General features: G+C 47.3%; 1 protein-coding gene across 29 annotated transcripts in view; it reads right to left on the bottom strand.

Moving 5' to 3' along the window:
• Positions 1-463: 463 nt before the first annotated feature.
• MUC13 (mucin 13, cell surface associated) overlaps positions 464-22730 on the bottom strand; it is a 31018-nt gene continuing 8751 nt past the window's right edge. The window contains exons 4-26 of one of the 29 annotated variants that reach the window (XM_048953654.1): positions 22262-22318; positions 21495-21554; positions 20403-20459; positions 19636-19695; positions 18544-18600; positions 17777-17836; positions 16695-16751; positions 15928-15987; positions 14846-14902; positions 14079-14138; positions 12997-13053; positions 12230-12289; positions 11148-11204; positions 10485-10604; positions 9567-9673; positions 8892-8950; positions 7976-8130; positions 6710-6835; positions 5447-5555; positions 4516-4553; positions 3165-3252; positions 2223-2424; positions 468-1458 (exon numbers count right to left, since the gene is read on the bottom strand). In XM_048953654.1, the coding sequence (XP_048809611.1) occupies positions 1411-1458; positions 2223-2424; positions 3165-3252; positions 4516-4553; positions 5447-5555; positions 6710-6835; positions 7976-8130; positions 8892-8950; positions 9567-9673; positions 10485-10604; positions 11148-11204; positions 12230-12289; positions 12997-13053; positions 14079-14138; positions 14846-14902; positions 15928-15987; positions 16695-16751; positions 17777-17836; positions 18544-18600; positions 19636-19695; positions 20403-20459; positions 21495-21554; positions 22262-22318 (1811 nt within the window). In that variant the 3' untranslated portion in view covers positions 468-1410. Of the gene's footprint in view, positions 1459-2222; positions 2425-3164; positions 3253-4515; positions 4554-5446; positions 5556-6709; positions 6836-7975; positions 8131-8891; positions 8951-9566; positions 9674-10484; positions 10605-11147; positions 11205-12229; positions 12290-12996; positions 13054-14078; positions 14139-14845; positions 14903-15927; positions 15988-16694; positions 16752-17776; positions 17837-18543; positions 18601-19635; positions 19696-20402; positions 20460-21494; positions 21555-22261; positions 22319-22730 lie in introns of all 29 variants that reach the window. The other 28 variants (XM_048953656.1, XM_048953666.1, XM_048953663.1 and 25 more) reach the window with 28 other exon arrangements.

The raw sequence follows: 22730 nt of genomic DNA, 5'->3' as shown, positions 1-22730 counted from the left end.
GAAAAAATAAGATCAAATTTCTACCGTCCTTTGAATAACATGTCAAAAATAGCTAAATCCTGTGAGCTCTGCTTGCACAGAGGAAAAGCCACGTTGTGCACACTGAGATGCGCACAGCCAGTGCAGAGAGGCCCAGGCCACCAGAACCTGTTTCCTGCAGGCAAAGATGGCAACATCTAGAAGAGAGCAGCTCTGCCAGTTTACTGTGAAAACCCAGAAAAGCAACACAGAGAAACCTGCCCCTTTCTCACCAGGCTACTTGTAAAGTTGTAACTTGCACAGCTTTCAGCCTAAAATAGTCTTTGAACTTGCAAATAACACTGCTGGGCAGCAATGTAAGAAAGCCTTCATACTGAAGAACGATAATATTTAATAGGAAATATTAACCGGCATATATGAAAAAAACAACAAAAAAACAACAACAACCATAAAACATGAGATTAAATGATGCTTTAAATGAATATAATCTATAAATATATGTACATTTTTGGACATTATATTCTATATATATATATATATATATATATATGTATAAAGAAGTGCCAACGCCAGTCAAAAGATGATGCACATGTATTCTCCATGAAATGTTTTTTAGGTCTCCATGATTTTTAAACAGAATTATGAAGTAATGAAAAAGAAAGGTTTAAGACGATTCCATTTAATTTTACAGATTAAAAGAGAAAAAAAAAGTGCCAGTTCTTTCCACAGTAGCTGAGAATGTAAAATCAACGTATTTGCATGAGATGGAGAACAACAGTGCTGGTTTGAAGATAATAGTTTCTGGAGTTGTATTGGGAAGGAAGGCCACCCAAGAGGTCAGACAGGGTTGTCTCTCACAACAGTTGCCAGCAGAGATCTGAACTGAATGCTTTCAGATAGAAAATAATGGGGGGGCTGAGGAAGGGAGAAAGACTGATATAGTAAAGAGAACAACGCTAGGTTCTCACAAAAGTTTCGATACTGTTTGATACGCCTCTGCCTGAAGCAAGTGAGCACAAATGTAGGCAAAGCTCTGGCAGCTGGCATTTCCAGCATCACACACATTGCACGGACCATCTTTCAGAAGAACTGAAACACAGCTGGGTTAAAATCCTGGTATCTTGTCTACATTCACTTATTTGCCAATGCTCTGGTCCATTGAAAGTTCATAGGAATGGCCACAGGACCATTTTAGCTTTTTGGAAGTCTCCTTCTCCCTACACTCTGCTTTATTTTTATTGTCCCTTATTTCAAAGAGTTACTGCCCTTCTCTTCAAGTAGGAATCTTCTTTTAGAAAATCTTCAGAATCCTGTACTATGGACTCCATTGTCTCTGCTGATGAAATAACTGTGCTGGTAAGAGGCTGTGAAGCTCTTTGGTCTGACCCAGTGCTGTGGTTGTCATCCATCCCTCTACTACTGGCCACTCAGTTATCTGCGCTGCATCTGAAAGTCCTCAGGCCGCCGCGATATTTCATACTTGAGAAAAAAAAAGAGGTTGTTGGTCAGAAAGCTCCTTTCTCATATTAGTTCAGGAAGTATCACACAGCATATGGTGACCCTCTCTCTAAGCCCTCGTGGAAAACCAAATGTATTTTACAGACAGACTTTCATCAGTGAAAATTTGATATCTTTGGGAAGCTGGAAAAGCCCAAATTGATGTGAATCTGATCAATTAAATAACTGTATAGGTGCTAATTTTTTTTTTTTTTTTTTTCCCATTGGTTGCTTTTTAAAAGCTCTCTTTTAAATATTTAAACTCTTTTAACTTCTTTACAGAGAGAGTGGTGAGGTGCTGGAACAGGCTGACCAGAGAGGTTGTGGATGCCCCATCCTTAGAGGTGTTAAGGCCAGATAGGATGGGGCCCTGGGCAGCCTGGTCTGGTATCAAATGGAGAGGTTGATGGCCCTGCATGTGGCAGGGGGTGGAAATTCATGATCATGAGGTCCCTACCAACCCTGGCCATTCTGTGATTCTGTAAATATCAGGCTTCTGTGTTGCTTCTATTGTGGTCCTATGACACAGCAAATCTGTGAGCAGCCAGACTGTTTTAACTTTTGCTTTCACACGTGCCTCCCATGATTCAAGAATGACCTCTAGGATTTTAAAAAAGTATTAATGAGATGTGTGCTATCTTTATAATAGGATGGACAAGAGTGGAGCTTTAGTTTTGGCAACATCAGTAGCCCACAGCATTACAGTCCAGGAACACAGTTCCTGTACGCCTGTGTGAAACACTTACCAAGTCATCGTAATTTTTCTCCACAAAGACACCTCTGTTTGAGGAATCCACCTCGTAAGGGTTGTTTGGCTGATATCCTGGATTCACATGGCCAGAAGTGGTCTGGACCCTGGGGAAGATCCTGGTCTCCTCAGAGATATTTGAGTTGGAATTTCTTGGCTTTATCAACCTCTTTTTCTCCGGATCATGACTGTGCTTGGCTCTTCAAGAGGAAATAGAAGAAGAAAGGAATCTTTACCTATTCAGTTGCCCTCTCCATCTTGTTTTGAATGCCCAGTCCTGTTCTCAAACATGCCCTGGATTTTTCTATCATACATATTGTAAAACACCTAGTTGTCAGTGACAGAGTGCAAAGTTTAGCATCTCTTATCACAGATGGGGATAAGCTGCAAAAAGAGACAGAGAACATTGATCTCTTCCGTCTGATTGATGGAGGCTCCTTGATCACCACTAGCCCTAACTGACTGTTGAGAGGAGGAAATAAGACATCCTTTATATCTAGTTTAGAAAAGCTGCCTTCCTGCCTGCAGCTGAAGCTTCAAGCTCAAATTATGAATTTGAATTGCCTGTAATCACAAGCCCATACCTCACACATGAGCTCAGCACCAGCTTGTGCACTTGCTGGTGACCTATGCCTCCTGTGAGTGACCTATGCCACAAGGCTATGAGGCCTTCTGGGAATCCTTACCTGGAAAGCAATGAGAAGAAAGGCAGGAAAGGTGCTGAAGCTTGCGTGGTTTCATTCACAGAAAAATAACAAATAATTCTGGGGAGTGTACATGGATGAAAGCATATCCTATTGGCTGCATGACTTAGATGAACTAGTCTGCCCAGCTAGGCATGCAACCACATTTGCGACCCTGACTCTTTCTAATTTTCTCCTTTGTTCTCTAGGAACATGCAGCAATGGAGCTTTCATTCAGTTGTCAGAAATAGTCTTACCTTACTGAAAGAATTGAGACTGCTGCCACTAAACACAAGATAATGACTCCAAACACTGTGCCCACTATTATAAGGATGAGTTCTTTATCTGAAAAAAAAACAAAGAAAAAACAATTGAGAACTCGTGGCAAATACTGAAGACCAAATCCTGTTTCTCTCCCTTTGCAATTAAAGAATGAAAAAAAAGATGCAATTCATTCCAAGATTCCTGATGCTGCCTTAGTACAGCTGTTGATGTGGACAAAGAATGCACGTGTGCAGCAGATGTACAACATTAAACCAACAACTGTGCCATGACCAGCAGAGCAATTTGGCACATTCAATCACAGTGGGGGCATACAAGAAGACAAGAGGGAGCATGGTTTCTCCAAAGAATGTTGTGCCAGACACAGGTGTAACGTATCCTTGATTAATGCTCAGCAAACATTAGTGCACACCAAGTGCCACATGAGGAAGTCTGGGTTATTCATGGAATTTATTACTAAAGGGTCTTAAATCTGTGTTTGAATTCCCAATGTGTGTGCTGATTTTCTACATATTTAGTATTTTAATCTGTTTTACAAAAAAGGCATGAAGATTTCCAAAGCTTTGTCAGAAAACACGTTCCATGGCATTACAATATCCTTCCTGTCAAGCGTTTACACCTGGTGAGTTACTCTGTGCAGTACTATTACCATTAGCCAGTTTACAACATTTTTAGGCATAAAACAAAGGCTTGAAGATCTTGTACCTGCAAATACAAGGATGTTAAACATTTACAAGTTTAAGGATTCAGCAGTGTAAGAATCTGCCAAGAGGCAGCACAAGGATATACTTTCTGCTTAAACAACACCAAGTCATTGTGGAAGCAAAGAACCACAAATACTTGTTTTTCCATCTGCATTTGACTGTGATAGATGCTCTGAGATTAGGCACCTGTAATCACTAGCTGGGATGAAAGATGTCTCGATTTATACAACAGAGAGTCTCTGGAAGGTGCAGCGAACAGCTGTAAAACAGACTCAGTAAATGGAAAAAGCTTTGGAAGTCCAGTCTGGTTTGCTTGTCCCATTTCTGATGACACATATGGGGCCATCTTACCAGCATAGGATACTAGATACTACGCAGTGCTTGCAAGCTAAAGCACAAACAAAAACCAGCTTTGCTAATATCCCGTGTTTTACTGAAAGCTATTGGGCTTAATGCAGATCTCATTAGAGAAAATGCTACTGTTTGTCTGAACATGAAATTCAAGGAATTATCCTTCCAAGCACAGTGGAATTTTACTAATCCTTTTCAAGGCTGCTACTTGTCATTTTTGTTATCTCGGGCAGGTTAAACATTACTTGTTATTTTTCCATGCTGTACTTACTATTCTGACAGTCTTTTCCAGAGTAGCCCACTGGACACCTATGTGAGAGGTAAAAAAAAAAAACCAACATAATGTCGTTCAGCAGAGGATCACAAAAGAATAGTGTATTTTCACACGTTATCAGAAATTTCAGCAAGGTGCAGCCATCACAGGTTTCTTCTTTGATTCTGTCTCAATATTAAATTGTTTTGTTTTTAGAGGAAAACAATCTGAGATTTTTCTGAATGATTAGTGAGCTGCACACTCAAAGTTTCAGGTTCTCAGCCTGGGAAAGTGTTAAGAGGGACTAATTTCTCCAAGGAACAAAGCCCTGCATTTCTATGCCACTTGGAACTGCAACACGCAGTGAAAAGTACAGGACTGGCAGCTGGACTTCAGCAAAAAGGGCCGAATTAACAGACCTGGGGAATGAGGTGCCACTGCCTATCCATGGGAGCAGAGCCCACCTGGTGACCTAGACCTACTCAGCTTCACCAGCAAACAACACTGCTCTGTTCTGATCCTGAGCTGCCAGCAATACCCACAGGAAGAAAAACAAGACAAAATCACATAGGCCTGAAACTTAGCAGGGAGCAGAATCCCCACTGGTACCAGAGGAAATTTTCCAGGGATTTAAGGCATTTCTTGCACTATTGCTTGTTGCTTTCAGTATGCTTCAGAGTAGCAGTTCCTGTGGCTCAGTTACGTCAGAAGGAATAGTGTATATTTATGGGGTATCCCTCAAAATGGGAGGTCCTCCTTGACTTTGCTCTACGGTATTAAATGTGCATGCCAACTAATCACCATAACCTGTGATACTGTGGGGATCTGCCCACCTGTTAGTCGCCTCAGCTGCAGGTTGATCTTCTAGATTGAGGGTAACCCTGTTTTAGCTGTTCTTCTCTATCTTTACCAAGAACACAGGAACATGAGGGAAAAACTGAATACTTACCTTACACATTTTTCACCCTCTTTTTTAAAGTTATCCATGCATTTGCAGTCTGGAACGCCATTTTGTCTGTCACAGAACATGTTTTCTTCTTCTGTACAGTTCACGCAACCTGTATTATCAGAAGGAAAAACACAGAGTGAATTGAATATAGCCCTGCAAAAATCAACCTTGAGCACATCTTGGAAGTGTTTCTATTTTCTCCTCATAGATAAAATCTGGGGTGAGTTCCAGACACACCCCTCTCCTCTTTTTCCCTTCTCTTTTTCCTCAAGGTAAATGCACGCACAACTTTGTTGTGCATCAATGCACCAGCACAGCGTTTTTAGGGTTATACGTATGTAGAGCAGAATCTGAAATATTAAAGCACAAAATTAGAAGTAAATAGCCCTTGCTCAAAACATCCAGGTTGATAGTTCAGAACTGGAATCTCACTGGGTTGCATCTCATACTGGCAATCCAATAATCCTGCAGGCTGACATCACAGTGCATGATCTATACAGCAAATGATCTAAATGGATCACACGTAGACAAGTTAGGAGCCAAAGACCCACACCACACAGCATTCCTCTGGTCTTTATTGTAGCCAGATTTTATTATTTTATCCTGAGTGTTTGCAACAGGTTTTTTTTCTTAAAACATCATACCTGAAATGTGAATAGTTTTATTTTTTGTAACAAGAAAATAAGAGCACATCTCAATGTGTAGAGGATTGCCAAAATATAAACATAGTACTCTTTAAAAATTCAAAACCAGCAATCAAATAAAAACTCAACAATTTGCAGTTTGTAAAATAATCATTCTGCAAAAATCTGCCTAAGCAAAGGTAAGGCACTCCTAGAACCAATGAGGGACAGAACAGTAACAGATCACTACAGTGAAGCATTAGATTTCCACTTCTGTCAGCATCCTCAGGTAGCTTTTTTTCCAAAGTATATCCTACTAGAGAAGGCTGAGAACATAAGCTTCAGTTTATTCTACTCTTTCTTCATTTAGATGTAAATTCTTATCATTAACGATGAATATATATAGTTATCCACTCACTAATTCCAGTGATAATTTTCTTAAGCTTTAGTGATTTGCTCTGTTGGAAAAGAATTATGGATGTGTTCCAAATGAAATGTGGGCATGTGTTTTTAAAGTTTGCTTAATAAGACACACATCCCCTGATTTTTAGAGCTCAGTGCATTTGAGAGTTCAGAAAGACAAAGACAGAAGATGACCAGGTCAGATTTTCATGGATAGATAAAGTAACGCAGCATTTACCTGAACAAGAATATGTGTCCCACGCTGTCTTTGTGAAATTTGGTTTACAAACACATGCTGGATATTCACCATCCTCACATGTTGTGGTTGTGTTATCACACGGATAAACAGCACACGCGGTTGCAGCTTTAAAAGAGAAGCAGTCAGGAAGCAACCTGGGCACTTTCATAAAAAGCAGTGAACTCGCTCAGCAAATCATCAGCCAATTTTTTAGCAGTTCTGAAGAAAAAAATTTCCAAATCCCTTTCTGGGACAATACTGCAGTCGCCTGGAACAATCCTTTCCTTTCCCTTGCTCTTCGGTGAAGATCACATCTTCATACACAGTGTTTGTCAGCCTGCTACAACTTCCTGCCCTATCCTCCAGGAAAAGAAATTCTACCCACAAGCTCACATTTGGAGCAATATTTTTCTGACTTGCCTTTAAAATATATATATATATATATATATATATATATATATATATATATATATATGTGTGTGTGTGTGTGTGCGTGTGTGTATTAAAAATCAGTGGGCATACAGTGTACAGTGAAAGGATGTGCTTGTGCTGGTAGCTTGTGAGTTGTCAGGTGCTCCTCATTCTCCCCCATGCTTGGGATACATGAAATGTCATGGCTCAGGTGAATACAGTCACCTTGGAGTCCAAACTCTGGCTAGAAGCCATGAACTGGACTCATTTAATTATTAGCTATGCCTTTTGTGAAGGCAACTTTAAAATAGGAGCATGTTAGACAAAGGAAGATGAGAAAAACTGTGCATTTACAAAAATGTTCTCCAAGTACTACACTTCTTTGTAGTGAAAGATATTGTTTTAACATCACCTAGTTGAGTAGCTAATCAGTAAAGGCTCAATTCAATTAATAAAGCCAATTACAGAAGAATGTCTAAGGAAATTTTCATCCTGTTCCAACAACAAAACATTGGCTTATTCTAAGGAGTAAAATCTATGTCTGTGAATATTTTGTCCAGTTTTTATTTTCCAGAAACTTAATGCTCAGCAAACTACAGTCAACATGAAATTGCTTATTTAGGAATAACTAATTTTCTCCACATGCCCACAGAGGGGGTAGAAAGCTTTGGTAAGACTAAAAAGCCCATCACTGGATGTTTGAGTCTACAGTATCACTTAAGTTTGGACACTGAGCTCCTTAAAATCAAGAAACTTACGCTCTGATGGGCTTTGCTGCATACAGAAGTGTTGTTACCAATTTTTAAGATAGGAACCTCTGTGTCTACCTTACATCCACAATAAGGAATTACGTACTTGAGTACCCATTCACGTAGCTCAAATTTCCTGCTGCTGCCATTACTGCCTTCTCAACATCAGCATCGGTCTCAGTTGTGCCTTCTCTGAAGATGTTCATCACTGTTACATTCACTGGATTTTTAGCACTTCTGGTGTTTGCATCTTCTATGTAACTGAGAAGTACAGAAAGCATTATTTTAAAGTCTCAGACAGCATGTATGGATAGCAAGTTACACCTAAAGACAACAGCAGATTTCTTTCTCTCATCCCATAATGCGGGTAGCTGCTAAGACACCAGAAAAATGAGTTCAATCCTTGCTCATGAATCCATTACTGGCCATCCTCCTTTACCTCCAAATGTAAAAGAGACTCATGTAAGTAAAAGCTGTTGAATTTAATGCTAACGACATAGCTCGTTTGTGTGCCATTGGGCTGAAACTAATGTTTTTATACTGGGTTAGCCTCAAAGCATGTGCAGTGTGGAGGACTTCATCCACTAGATCCTCAGTTCTGCATGGTCTTATCAGCCTGTGGTGTCATCCAGGATAGACTTGGAGAATCCATCCTGAAACACGGGGAGGATAAATCATGGTATGTCTGCAATGAATTCTGAATGGCCAGATAACACAGGGACAAACTGTGCAGTTATTGGCACAGTGCTGTATTCTATGTAGTGTTAAAAGTGGAAGATCCTCTATGGAACTGTCTCAGCCAGCCCACTACACACACCTATTGGAAATCTATAGGGTAAAAAGTGGGGTAGGAATTTTAAAAATACCAAATGAATGACCTCATTTAATGGCAGTCAGACAGCACTCAGTCCAACCCATATCTTTTCTTTGACAAAGTAATCCGCTGGCAGCTAAATAAATGGAAGCACACAAAGCAAACTTCACATACTGTGGAAAAAACACTTCATAAGTGATAGACTTACTTAAATTTCACAATGATGGTCTGCCTGTAGTCTGTCATATTTTCAAAAGCGATTTGAAACTATAAAAGATAAATGAATATCATCAGCTCCCTGGCAGAGGTGCGCACTACTTCTTTCTTAATTTGAAAAAACGACCTCATATCAACAGAGCAGTATGAGTTAAACAGTTCATCCTACTTCTCCGGGAAAACCCTTAAAATAACTTACCTATAATCAGAGAATGCTCAGCAAGTGTCATATCCATTTCATTAATGTAATTCAAATGTTAATACTGTCTTTCTTACAGAAAGGATTATTACTTAGGTATTTAACAGCAGATAACAGAAACTAAACAGTTCAGAAAACTTCACCCAGTGGTTTCTGGAGAGGGAATTGCTAAAGATACAGAACAATTTATGAGGGCTTCCCAAAAGAGAAGTGGCAATGAAAACACAGGTATTGTTTGACCTCAGGTACATCCCTTCACTTCAACAAGAACCATACCTGGAGTTGTATGAGGGCAAAATTCAACTCCTTCATGAATAAGCCTAAGCCAGTGTGAAATATTCTTTGAAAGAAGTAGATTTATCAAGTACCTTAGGCTCCACATTAAAGGCTGCTTGTATCCCCTCTGTCTGTACCATATTCAGAAAAACATTAAATACACAGAAAAGTTTAAAAAATAAAGTCACTTACAAATTGTATTATGTTTTGGACCATATTTTGATACTCCATTGAATTTACATCATGAATATCATTACCGAATACTTGTGTCAGTGTAACGGTACCTGGGAATACCTTCCCTGCAAATAATAAATAAATAAATAAATAAATAGGATATCAATTTATTAGCAAACATTCAATAATTTGGATTTCACCTTAGGATTTTACCATCTCTCTGGGCAACCCATTCCAAACTGGCAGGACTTTGAAATTGAATAGTATTAAACTATAAGCATGCCCCAAAGCTAACAAAACACTCTGAGGTGTTATGGCATTTAGCAAGTCAGATACGCACATTAAAGACTTGAAATCTGCAGCCACAACCACTAAGCAGCTAACATGGTTCACCACATTCAAAAAAGCAATTCAGTATCTATCTCCTTCTTTAGGCTCATGAGTAAATTTGGAAATCCTGCCCACTGGCATTTACATAAGAAGCTTCATTTGCTCATGTGCTTGCACTTCAACAGCATCTCAGTTGCGTTTCAACAGGACTCTGATGAATGTTTAGAAAGAGGAAAAATCAAGCCAGCTATTTGGAAGTCTGCAGAAGCTTGGGCTTTTATAAATCTAGGCCATAAATACTGATATCAGGACTGCATTTTAATTTCTTTCCCACTTTTCATATATTTCGATATCCAGAATGCCTGACACTCAGAAACTCAGCTTCTTTTCCTTGCACATTAACCTCTTTGATTGTTACTTGTTTGTGAGATAACAATCTAGGTCATTGTAGCAGTGTCTGTCTGCAAAGTGAGGCATTATTCAGCAGTTACTTTCCCAGACTGATTATGTTTTCAGTTATGAGAAAAAGTCACACAGAAAGAAAATTTCACCAAAGCAGTTACCTGTGAAATACCTAAAAATACTGATTACCATCCTGCAACTCACCTAGATAACAATCATTGCTGTAGTAGTAGAATCCATACGAGCACTGGCATATATACGTGTTATTCAGGGGGACACATGTAGACAATTTTCCTCCACAAGGACTGGATCCGCATAACTCCCCTGAAACAAAGATCAAAGATCTTGATGTCAGAATTTGTACAAAACTGGAATTGTCAGCAGACACAGTCCATTAAACAGTACCGGTCTGATCATAAAGGAAACTACAAGGATGCTTTGAAGACAGTGAATGCAACAGCACTACTCACTGCTCAAATGCAGTCACTATCAACATCACGCCAAAGCAGAAAAGGAGGACAAAAGTATGCGGCAGCCATTCTTTCCCCTGAAAGGAGTCCTGGAACACTTCTCAGAGATCCTTGATCTCAGGCAGCATCCCCAAAAAGACACAGCATTTCGTTCTGCACAGCTGCACTCACTTCTCCCCCTTCAATGACCATCATGTCCTGTATGGCCTGCACCAGCTACCAGAGCAGGCAAGGACACACAGTTCACTGTGATGGCCTGCTCCACAGTACTCTACAGAAGCAGGCCAGCACCATCTACATATGTAACTGCATGTACATACAAAAAAGACAGCACCTTGCACTGAAAAACACAAAAAAGTCCTCATCAAGTTCTCCTGAAGGGACTGTCCATCCTTACCTGTTGCCGATGTTTCAGACGCAGTAGAAGTTTGCTCAGTTGTCGTGGATGAGCTTTCTGATGAAGGGAAAAGAAGAGACATAGTATCACTAATTAGGATTGCATGGAACACAGGCCTTGGGGAAGCACAGGGTACGCAAGCAGGCAATGGGCTGCAACAGAGTGGCCGTGCCTGTCATTGTATGGCAGTCTGCCTACAGGTTGTCCATAGCGCTGATATCTCTTGAGACTTACTCGCCCATTCTCACTTCCCTCCAACGTCCAGTCATGAGCATGATCCCCAGAAGTCCATGGCACTTCCTCAAGCTCAGCTGCACTCACTGGCCATAGCTGGCCCTGTCACCAGCACATGCATAACTACCCAAAGCAAAGACTCTCCTCCTTCAAACTGCATCATGTTCTGCATGGCCAGCACCAGCTGCCAGAGGACAAGGACACCCAGCAGCCTGTGACTGTGCTCCCCACCATGGCCTGCTCTGCACTACTCGGTAGTAGCAGCACGGCAGCATCTGTGTCTGTATCTGCACATATGTACAAAACAGACGGCTTGGGGTCTGACCAGGAATGACAAGTCCCTACCTCCTTCCCTGACCATGCTCCAAACATCCACAACAACTCCCTGCTATTCCTGACGAGGGCGCGCGCTCTGGGCAGGGGGACACAGTGCTGCCTGTGGCCTCTGCAGCTCCTGGAACTGAGTGAAAAAAGCCCTCTCCTAATGGGCTGATGAAGGGACTTTTCATAATTGGCTGGTGGTGCAGATGAAGAATTGGTGGCAGCAGTGTTGTTAGTGGTTGTAGATGTGATTCGTGAAGAAGGAAAGAGACATGGCAGCAATACTTCCTGGTGTAAGGGGAAATGACTTGAGGAACCACTTTGTATTCAGGACAATCTCAGATTAGATATGGAGTGGAGCTGTGCGTGGACCTGCCCTGGGCAGCCCGGCAGTGCCTTGCTCCAAGGAGCCACAGCAATGACCCCGCGCAATTCTTCAGCAAGCTGTGACCACAACTTCTCTCTGCAATGCCGGGAACCAAGTAACACCCTCCTAAGGGTGTGCCAGTGGGCTTTCCCATCCTTACCTCCTGTTGCTACTACTGTAGCGTTGGTAGTACTGCTCTCAGTTGTCGTAGGTGTGGTACCTGAGGAAGGGAAAAGAAGAGACATGGTAGCCATACTTAGTGTTGCGCGGAAGGAAACCCTTGGGGCACCACTGTGTGTTCAGGAGCACCTCGGATTCAGTAAGGAGGAGATTGGTGTGGGGTTGAGTGGGCCAGGTAAGGGAAGCCTTGCACGGCCTATGGGCGGTCCATGGCCCAGCTGAATCTGTACTGCAATGGGACTGGGTTCCCTTCAACAGATCCCTGAGCCCGGGCACCTTCTCCACAAAGGCACTGCTCCCCATCCTGCTCAGCTGCACTCACTGGCCACATCAGCCCCACGCAATGGCACACGTGTCTCCCTGCAGAACAGCTCCCCACGTTTAACCTGGCAGCCCCCGAGCAGTCAGCGCTGCCTGACAGAGCAGGATGAGGGCACCCACCACTGGTGCATTCCCTTGCACGTGCTCTACCCCTGAGAGAGCACAACTTCCTCCCGGGATTACTGATGGGAGTCTCTGCAACAAGCACAGTCCTTTGAGGGACTGGGCAGCTGATGGGATAACTACCATCCGGTGGGATGGATGAGCATGACCCCTTCCCCATGGAGGTGCAGAAATGGCATCTCCACCCAGGCAGGGGAACACACAGTGAGTGTGGGTGTGCCTCTATGTGTGTTGGAGCTCCTTGCTCTGAAAAACACACAGAAGTCCTCATCAAGTTCTCCTGAAGGGACTGTCCATCCTTACCTGTTGCCGATGTTTCAGACGCAGTAGAAGTTTGCTCAGTTGTCGCGGATGAGCTTTCTGATGAAGGGAAAGGAAGAGACATAGTATCACTAATTAGGATTGCATGGAACACAGGCCTTGGGGAAGCACAGGGTACGCAAGCAGGCAATGGGCTGCAACAGAGTGGCCGTGCCTGTCATTGTATGGCAGTCTGCCTACAGGTTGTCCATAGCGCCGATATCTCTTGAGACTTACTCGCCCATTCTCACTTCCCTCCAATGTCCAGTCTTGAGCATGTTCCCCAGAAGTCCATGGCACTTCCTCAAGCTCAGCTGCACTCACTGGCCATAGCTGGCCCTGTCACCAGCACATGCATAACTACCCAAAGCAAAGACTCTCCTCCTTCAAACTGCATCATGTTCTGCATGGCCAGCACCAGCTGCCAGAGGACAAGGACACCCAGCAGCCTGTGACTGTGCTCCCCACCATGGCCTGCTCTGCACTACTCGGTAGTAGCAGCACGGCAGCATCTGTGTCTGTATCTGCACATACGTACAAAACAGACGGCTTGGGGTCTGACCAGGAATGACAAGTCCCTACCTCCTTCCCTGACCATGCTCCAAACATCCACAACAACTCCCTGCTATTCCTGACGAGGGCGCGCGCTCTGGGCAGGGGGACACAGTGCTGCCTGTGGCCTCTGCAGCTCCTGGAACTGAGTGAAAAAAGCCCTCTCCTAATGGGCTGATGAAGGGACTTTTCATAATTGGCTGGTGGTGCAGATGAAGAATTGGTGGCAGCAGTGTTGTTAGTGGTTGTAGATGTGATTCGTGAAGAAGGAAAGAGACATGGCAGCAATACTTCCTGGTGTAAGGGGAAATGACTTGAGGAACCACTTTGTATTCAGGACAATCTCAGATTAGATATGGAGTGGAGCTGTGCGTGGACCTGCCCTGGGCAGCCCGGCAGTGCCTTGCTCCAAGGAGCCACAGCAATGACCCCGCGCAATTCTTCAGCAAGCTGTGACCACAACTTCTCTCTGCAATGCCGGGAACCAAGTAACACCCTCCTAAGGGTGTGCCAGTGGGCTTTCCCATCCTTACCTCCTGTTGCTACTACTGTAGCGTTGGTAGTACTGCTCTCAGTTGTCGTAGGTGTGGTACCTGAGGAAGGGAAAAGAAGAGACATGGTAGCCATACTTAGTGTTGCGCGGAAGGAAACCCTTGGGGCACCACTGTGTGTTCAGGAGCACCTCGGATTCAGTAAGGAGGAGATTGGTGTGGGGTTGAGTGGGCCAGGTAAGGGAAGCCTTGCACGGCCTATGGGCGGTCCATGGCCCAGCTGAATCTGTACTGCAATGGGACTGGGTTCCCTTCAACAGATCCCTGAGCCCGGGCACCTTCTCCACAAAGGCACTGCTCCCCATCCTGCTCAGCTGCACTCACTGGCCACATCAGCCCCACGCAATGGCACACGTGTCTCCCTGCAGAACAGCTCCCCACGTTTAACCTGGCAGCCCCCGAGCAGTCAGCGCTGCCTGACAGAGCAGGATGAGGGCACCCACCACTGGTGCATTCCCTTGCACGTGCTCTACCCCTGAGAGAGCACAACTTCCTCCCGGGATTACTGATGGGAGTCTCTGCAACAAGCACAGTCCTTTGAGGGACTGGGCAGCTGATGGGATAACTACCATCCGGTGGGATGGATGAGCATGACCCCTTCCCCATGGAGGTGCAGAAATGGCATCTCCACCCAGGCAGGGGAACACACAGTGAGTGTGGGTGTGCCTCTATGTGTGTTGGAGCTCCTTGCTCTGAAAAACACACAGAAGTCCTCATCAAGTTCTCCTGAAGGGACTGTCCATCCTTACCTGTTGCCGATGTTTCAGACGCAGTAGAAGTTTGCTCAGTTGTCGCGGATGAGCTTTCTGATGAAGGGAAAGGAAGAGACATAGTATCACTAATTAGGATTGCATGGAACACAGGCCTTGGGGAAGCACAGGGTACGCAAGCAGGCAATGGGCTGCAACAGAGTGGCCGTGCCTGTCATTGTATGGCAGTCTGCCTACAGGTTGTCCATAGCGCCGATATCTCTTGAGACTTACTCGCCCATTCTCACTTCCCTCCAATGTCCAGTCTTGAGCATGTTCCCCAGAAGTCCATGGCACTTCCTCAAGCTCAGCTGCACTCACTGGCCATAGCTGGCCCTGTCACCAGCACATGCATAACTACCCAAAGCAAAGACTCTCCTCCTTCAAACTGCATCATGTTCTGCATGGCCAGCACCAGCTGCCAGAGGACAAGGACACCCAGCAGCCTGTGACTGTGCTCCCCACCATGGCCTGCTCTGCACTACTCGGTAGTAGCAGCACGGCAGCATCTGTGTCTGTATCTGCACATACGTACAAAACAGACGGCTTGGGGTCTGACCAGGAATGACAAGTCCCTACCTCCTTCCCTGACCATGCTCCAAACATCCACAACAACTCCCTGCTATTCCTGACGAGGGCGCGCGCTCTGGGCAGGGGGACACAGTGCTGCCTGTGGCCTCTGCAGCTCCTGGAACTGAGTGAAAAAAGCCCTCTCCTAATGGGCTGATGAAGGGACTTTTCATAATTGGCTGGTGGTGCAGATGAAGAATTGGTGGCAGCAGTGTTGTTAGTGGTTGTAGATGTGATTCGTGAAGAAGGAAAGAGACATGGCAGCAATACTTCCTGGTGTAAGGGGAAATGACTTGAGGAACCACTTTGTATTCAGGACAATCTCAGATTAGATATGGAGTGGAGCTGTGCGTGGACCTGCCCTGGGCAGCCCGGCAGTGCCTTGCTCCAAGGAGCCACAGCAATGACCCCGCGCAATTCTTCAGCAAGCTGTGACCACAACTTCTCTCTGCAATGCCGGGAACCAAGTAACACCCTCCTAAGGGTGTGCCAGTGGGCTTTCCCATCCTTACCTCCTGTTGCTACTACTGTAGCGTTGGTAGTACTGCTCTCAGTTGTCGTAGGTGTGGTACCTGAGGAAGGGAAAAGAAGAGACATGGTAGCCATACTTAGTGTTGCGCGGAAGGAAACCCTTGGGGCACCACTGTGTGTTCAGGAGCACCTCGGATTCAGTAAGGAGGAGATTGGTGTGGGGTTGAGTGGGCCAGGTAAGGGAAGCCTTGCACGGCCTATGGGCGGTCCATGGCCCAGCTGAATCTGTACTGCAATGGGACTGGGTTCCCTTCAACAGATCCCTGAGCCCGGGCACCTTCTCCACAAAGGCACTGCTCCCCATCCTGCTCAGCTGCACTCACTGGCCACATCAGCCCCACGCAATGGCACACGTGTCTCCCTGCAGAACAGCTCCCCACGTTTAACCTGGCAGCCCCCGAGCAGTCAGCGCTGCCTGACAGAGCAGGATGAGGGCACCCACCACTGGTGCATTCCCTTGCACGTGCTCTACCCCTGAGAGAGCACAACTTCCTCCCGGGATTACTGATGGGAGTCTCTGCAACAAGCACAGTCCTTTGAGGGACTGGGCAGCTGATGGGATAACTACCATCCGGTGGGATGGATGAGCATGACCCCTTCCCCATGGAGGTGCAGAAATGGCATCTCCACCCAGGCAGGGGAACACACAGTGAGTGTGGGTGTGCCTCTATGTGTGTTGGAGCTCCTTGCTCTGAAAAACACACAGAAGTCCTCATCAAGTTCTCCTGAAGGGACTGTCCATCCTTACCTGTTGCCGATGTTTCAGACGCAGTAGAAGTTTGCTCAGTTGTCGCGGATGAGCTTTCTGATGAAGGGAAAGGAAGAGACATAGTATCACTAATTAGGATTGCATGGAACACAGGCCTTGGGGAAGCACAGGGTACGCAAGCAGGCAATGGGCTGCAACAGAGTGGCCGTGCCTGTCATTGTATGGCAGTCTGCCTACAGGTTGTCCATAGCGCCGATATCTCTTGAGACTTACTCGCCCATTCTCACTTCCCTCCAATGTCCAGTCTTGAGCATGTTCCCCAGAAGTCCATGGCACTTCCTCAAGCTCAGCTGCACTCACTGGCCATAGCTGGCCCTGTCACCAGCACATGCATAACTACCCAAAGCAAAGACTCTCCTCCTTCAAACTGCATCATGTTCTGCATGGCCAGCACCAGCTGCCAGAGGACAAGGACACCCAGCAGCCTGTGACTGTGCTCCCCACCATGGCCTGCTCTGCACTACTCGGTAGTAGCAGCACGGCAGCATCTGTGTCTGTATCTGCACATACGTACAAAACAGACGGCTTGGGGTCTGACCAGGAATGACAAGTCCCTACCTCCTTCCCTGACCATGCTCCAAACATCCACAACAACTCCCTGCTATTCCTGACGAGGGCGCGCGCTCTGGGCAGGGGGACACAGTGCTGCCTGTGGCCTCTGCAGCTCCTGGAACTGAGTGAAAAAAGCCCTCTCCTAATGGGCTGATGAAGGGACTTTTCATAATTGGCTGGTGGTGCAGATGAAGAATTGGTGGCAGCAGTGTTGTTAGTGGTTGTAGATGTGATTCGTGAAGAAGGAAAGAGACATGGCAGCAATACTTCCTGGTGTAAGGGGAAATGACTTGAGGAACCACTTTGTATTCAGGACAATCTCAGATTAGATATGGAGTGGAGCTGTGCGTGGACCTGCCCTGGGCAGCCCGGCAGTGCCTTGCTCCAAGGAGCCACAGCAATGACCCCGCGCAATTCTTCAGCAAGCTGTGACCACAACTTCTCTCTGCAATGCCGGGAACCAAGTAACACCCTCCTAAGGGTGTGCCAGTGGGCTTTCCCATCCTTACCTCCTGTTGCTACTACTGTAGCGTTGGTAGTACTGCTCTCAGTTGTCGTAGGTGTGGTACCTGAGGAAGGGAAAAGAAGAGACATGGTAGCCATACTTAGTGTTGCGCGGAAGGAAACCCTTGGGGCACCACTGTGTGTTCAGGAGCACCTCGGATTCAGTAAGGAGGAGATTGGTGTGGGGTTGAGTGGGCCAGGTAAGGGAAGCCTTGCACGGCCTATGGGCGGTCCATGGCCCAGCTGAATCTGTACTGCAATGGGACTGGGTTCCCTTCAACAGATCCCTGAGCCCGGGCACCTTCTCCACAAAGGCACTGCTCCCCATCCTGCTCAGCTGCACTCACTGGCCACATCAGCCCCACGCAATGGCACACGTGTCTCCCTGCAGAACAGCTCCCCACGTTTAACCTGGCAGCCCCCGAGCAGTCAGCGCTGCCTGACAGAGCAGGATGAGGGCACCCACCACTGGTGCATTCCCTTGCACGCGCTCTACCCCTGAGAGAGCACAACTTCCTCCCGGGATTACCGATGGGAGTCTCTGCAACAAGCACAGTCCTTTGAGGGACTGGGCAGCTGATGGGATAACTACCATCCGGTGGGATGGATGAGCATGACCCCTTCCCCATGGAGGTGCAGAAATGGCATCTCCACCCAGGCAGGGGAACACACAGTGAGTGTGGGTGTGCCTCTGTGCGTGTTGGAGCTCCTTGCTCTGGAAAACACACAGAAGTCCTCATCAAGTTCTCCTGAAGGGACTGTCCATCCTTACCTGTTGGCGATGTTTCAGACGCAGTAGAAGTTTGCTCAGTTGTCGCGGATGAGCTTCCTGATGAAGGGAAAGGAAGAGACGTAGTATCACTAATTAGGATTGCATGGAACACAGGCCTTGGGGAAGCACAGGGTACGCAAGCAGGCAATGGGCTGCAACGGAGTGGCCGTGCCTGTCATTGCATGGCAGTCTGCCTACAGGTTGTCCATAGCGCTGATATCTCTTGAGACTTACTCGCCCATTCTCACTTCCCTCCAATGTCCAGTCTTGAGCACATGTTCCCCAGAAGTCCATGGCACTTCCTCAAGCTCAGCTGCACTCACTGGCCCTGTCACCAGCTGGCCCTGTCACCAGCACATGCATATCTACCCAAAGCAAAGACTCTCCTCCTTCAAACTGCATCATGTTCTGCATGGCCAGCACCAGCTGCCAGAGGACAAGGACACCCAGCAGCCTGTGATTGTGCTCCCCACCATGGCCTGCTCTGCACTACTCGGTAGTAGCAGCACGGCAGCATCTGTGTCTGTATCTGCACATACGTACAAAACAGACGGCTTGGGGTCTGACCAGGAATGACAAGTCCCTACCTCCTTCCCTGACCATGCTCCAAACATCCACAACAACTCCCTGCTATTCCTGACGAGGGCGCGCACTCTGGGCAGGGGGACACAGTGCTGCCTGTGGCCTCTGCAGCTCCTGGAACTGAGTGAAAAAAGCCCTCTCCTAATGGGCTGATGAAGGGGCTTTTCATAATTAGCTGGTGGTGCTGATGAAGAATTGGCGGCAGCAGTGTTGTTAGTGGTTGTAGATGTGATTCCTGAAGAAGGAAAGAGACATGGCAGCAATACTTCCTGGTGTAAGGGGAAATGACTTGAGGAACCACTTTGTATTCAGGACAATCTCAGATTAGATATGGAGTGGAGCTGTGCGTGGACCTGCCCTGGGCAGCCCGGCAGTGCCTTGCTCCAAGAAGCCACAGCAATGACCCCGTGCAATTCTTCAGCAAGCTGTGACCACAACTTCTCTCTGTGCAATGCCGGGAACCAAGTAACACCCTCCTAAGGGTGTGCCAGTGGGCTTTCCCATCCTTACCTTCTGTTGCTAGTACTGTAGTGGTGGTAGTACTGCTCCCAGTTGTCGTAGGTGTGGTACCTGAGGAAGGGAAAAGAAGAGACATGGTAGCCATACTTAGTGTTGCGTGGAAGGAAACCCTTGGGGCACCACTGTGTGTTCAGGAGCACCTCGGATTCAATAAGGAGGAGACTGGTGTGGGGTTGAGTGGGCCAGGTAAGGGAAGCCTTGCACGGCCTATGGGCGGTCCATGGCCCAGCTGAATCTGTACTGCAATGGGACTGGGTTCCCTTCAACAGATCCCTGAGCCCGGGCACCTTCTCCACAAAGGCACTGCTCCCCATCCAGCTCAGCTGCACTCACTGGCCACATCAGCCCCACGCAATGGCACACGTGTCTCCCTGCAGAACAGCTCCCCACGTTTAACCTGGCAGCCCCCGAGCAGTCAGCGCTGTCTGACAGAGCAGGATGAGGGCACCCACCACTGGTGCATTCCCTTGCACGCGCTCTACCCCTGAGAGAGCACAACTTCCTCCCGGGATTACCGATGGGAGTCTCTGCAACAAGCACAGTCCTTTGAGGGACTGGGCAGCTGATGGGATAACTACCATCCGGTGGGATGGATGAGCATGACCCCTTCCCCATGGAGGTGCAGAAATGGCATCTCCACCCAGGCAGGGGAACACACAGTGAGTGTGGGTGTGCCTCTGTGCGTGTTGGAGCTCCTTGCTCTGGAAAACACACAGAAGTCCTCATCAAGTTCTCCTGAAGGGACTGTCCATCCTTACCTGTTGGCGATGTTTCAGACGCAGTAGAAGTTTGCTCAGTTGTCGCGGATGAGCTTCCTGATGAAGGGAAAGGAAGAGACGTAGTATCACTAATTAGGATTGCATGGAACACAGGCCTTGGGGAACCACAGGGTACGCAAGCAGGCAATGGGCTGCAACGGAGTGGCCGTGCCTGTCATTGCATGGCAGTCTGCCTACAGGTTGTCCATAGCGCTGATATCTCTTGAGACTTACTCGCCCATTCTCACTTCCCTCCAATGTCCAGTCTTGAGCACATGTTCCCCAGAAGTCCATGGCACTTCCTCAAGCTCAGCTGCACTCACTGGCCCTGTCACCAGCTGGCCCTGTCACCAGCACATGCATATCTACCCAAAGCAAAGACTCTCCTCCTTCAAACTGCATCATGTTCTGCATGGCCAGCACCAGCTGCCAGAGGACAAGGACACCCAGCAGCCTGTGACTGTGCTCCCCACCATGGCCTGCTCTGCACTACTCGGTAGTAGCAGCACGGCAGCATCTGTGTCTGTATCTGCACATACGTACAAAACAGACGGCTTGGGGTCTGACCAGGAATGACAAGTCCCTACCTCCTTCCCTGACCATGCTCCAAACATCCACAACAACTCCCTGCTATTCCTGACGAGGGCGCGCACTCTGGGCAGGGGGACACAGTGCTGCCTGTGGCCTCTGCAGCTCCTGGAACTGAGTGAAAAAAGCCCTCTCCTAATGGGCTGATGAAGGGGCTTTTCATAATTAGCTGGTGGTGCTGATGAAGAATTGGCGGCAGCAGTGTTGTTAGTGGTTGTAGATGTGATTCCTGAAGAAGGAAAGAGACATGGCAGCAATACTTCCTGGTGTAAGGGGAAATGACTTGAGGAACCACTTTGTATTCAGGACAATCTCAGATTAGATATGGAGTGGAGCTGTGCGTGGACCTGCCCTGGGCAGCCCGGCAGTGCCTTGCTCCAAGAAGCCACAGCAATGACCCCGTGCAATTCTTCAGCAAGCTGTGACCACAACTTCTCTCTGTGCAATGCCGGGAACCAAGTAACACCCTCCTAAGGGTGTGCCAGTGGGCTTTCCCATCCTTACCTTCTGTTGCTAGTACTGTAGTGGTGGTAGTACTGCTCCCAGTTGTCGTAGGTGTGGTACCTGAGGAAGGGAAAAGAAGAGACATGGTAGCCATACTTAGTGTTGCGTGGAAGGAAACCCTTGGGGCACCACTGTGTGTTCAGGAGCACCTCGGATTCAATAAGGAGGAGACTGGTGTGGGGTTGAGTGGGCCAGGTAAGGGAAGCCTTGCACGGCCTATGGGCGGTCCATGGCCCAGCTGAATCTGTACTGCAATGGGACTGGGTTCCCTTCAACAGATCCCTGAGCCCGGGCACCTTCTCCACAAAGGCACTGCTCCCCATCCAGCTCAGCTGCACTCACTGGCCACATCAGCCCCACGCAATGGCACACGTGTCTCCCTGCAGAACAGCTCCCCACGTTTAACCTGGCAGCCCCCGAGCAGTCAGCGCTGTCTGACAGAGCAGGATGAGGGCACCCACCACTGGTGCATTCCCTTGCACGCGCTCTACCCCTGAGAGAGCACAACTTCCTCCCGGGATTACCGATGGGAGTCTCTGCAACAAGCACAGTCCTTTGAGGGACTGGGCAGCTGATGGGATAACTACCATCCGGTGGGATGGATGAGCATGACCCCTTCCCCATGGAGGTGCAGAAATGGCATCTCCACCCAGGCAGGGGAACACACAGTGAGTGTGGGTGTGCCTCTGTGCGTGTTGGAGCTCCTTGCTCTGGAAAACACACAGAAGTCCTCATCAAGTTCTCCTGAAGGGACTGTCCATCCTTACTTGTTGGCGATGTTTCAGACGCAGTAGAAGTTTGCACAGTTGTCGCGGATGAGCTTCCTGATGAAGGGAAAGGAAGAGACGTAGTATCACTAATTAGGATTGCATGGAACACAGGCCTTGGGGAACCACAGGGTACGCAAGCAGGCAATGGGCTGCAACGGAGTGGCCGTGCCTGTCATTGCATGGCAGTCTGCCTACAGGTTGTCCATAGCGCTGATATCTCTTGAGACTTACTCGCCCATTCTCACTTCCCTCCAATGTCCAGTCTTGAGCACATGTTCCCCAGAAGTCCATGGCACTTCCTCAAGCTCAGCTGCACTCACTGGCCCTGTCACCAGCTGGCCCTGTCACCAGCACATGCATATCTACCCAAAGCAAAGACTCTCCTCCTTCAAACTGCATCATGTTCTGCATGGCCAGCACCAGCTGCCAGAGGACAAGGACACCCAGCAGCCTGTGATTGTGCTCC

The sequence above is a fragment of the Lagopus muta genome, chromosome 8 (genome assembly GCF_023343835.1).
Source record: "Lagopus muta isolate bLagMut1 chromosome 8, bLagMut1 primary, whole genome shotgun sequence".
NCBI lineage: Eukaryota > Metazoa > Chordata > Aves > Galliformes > Phasianidae > Lagopus > Lagopus muta.
This window is presented reverse-complemented; position numbering and strand designations above follow the sequence as displayed.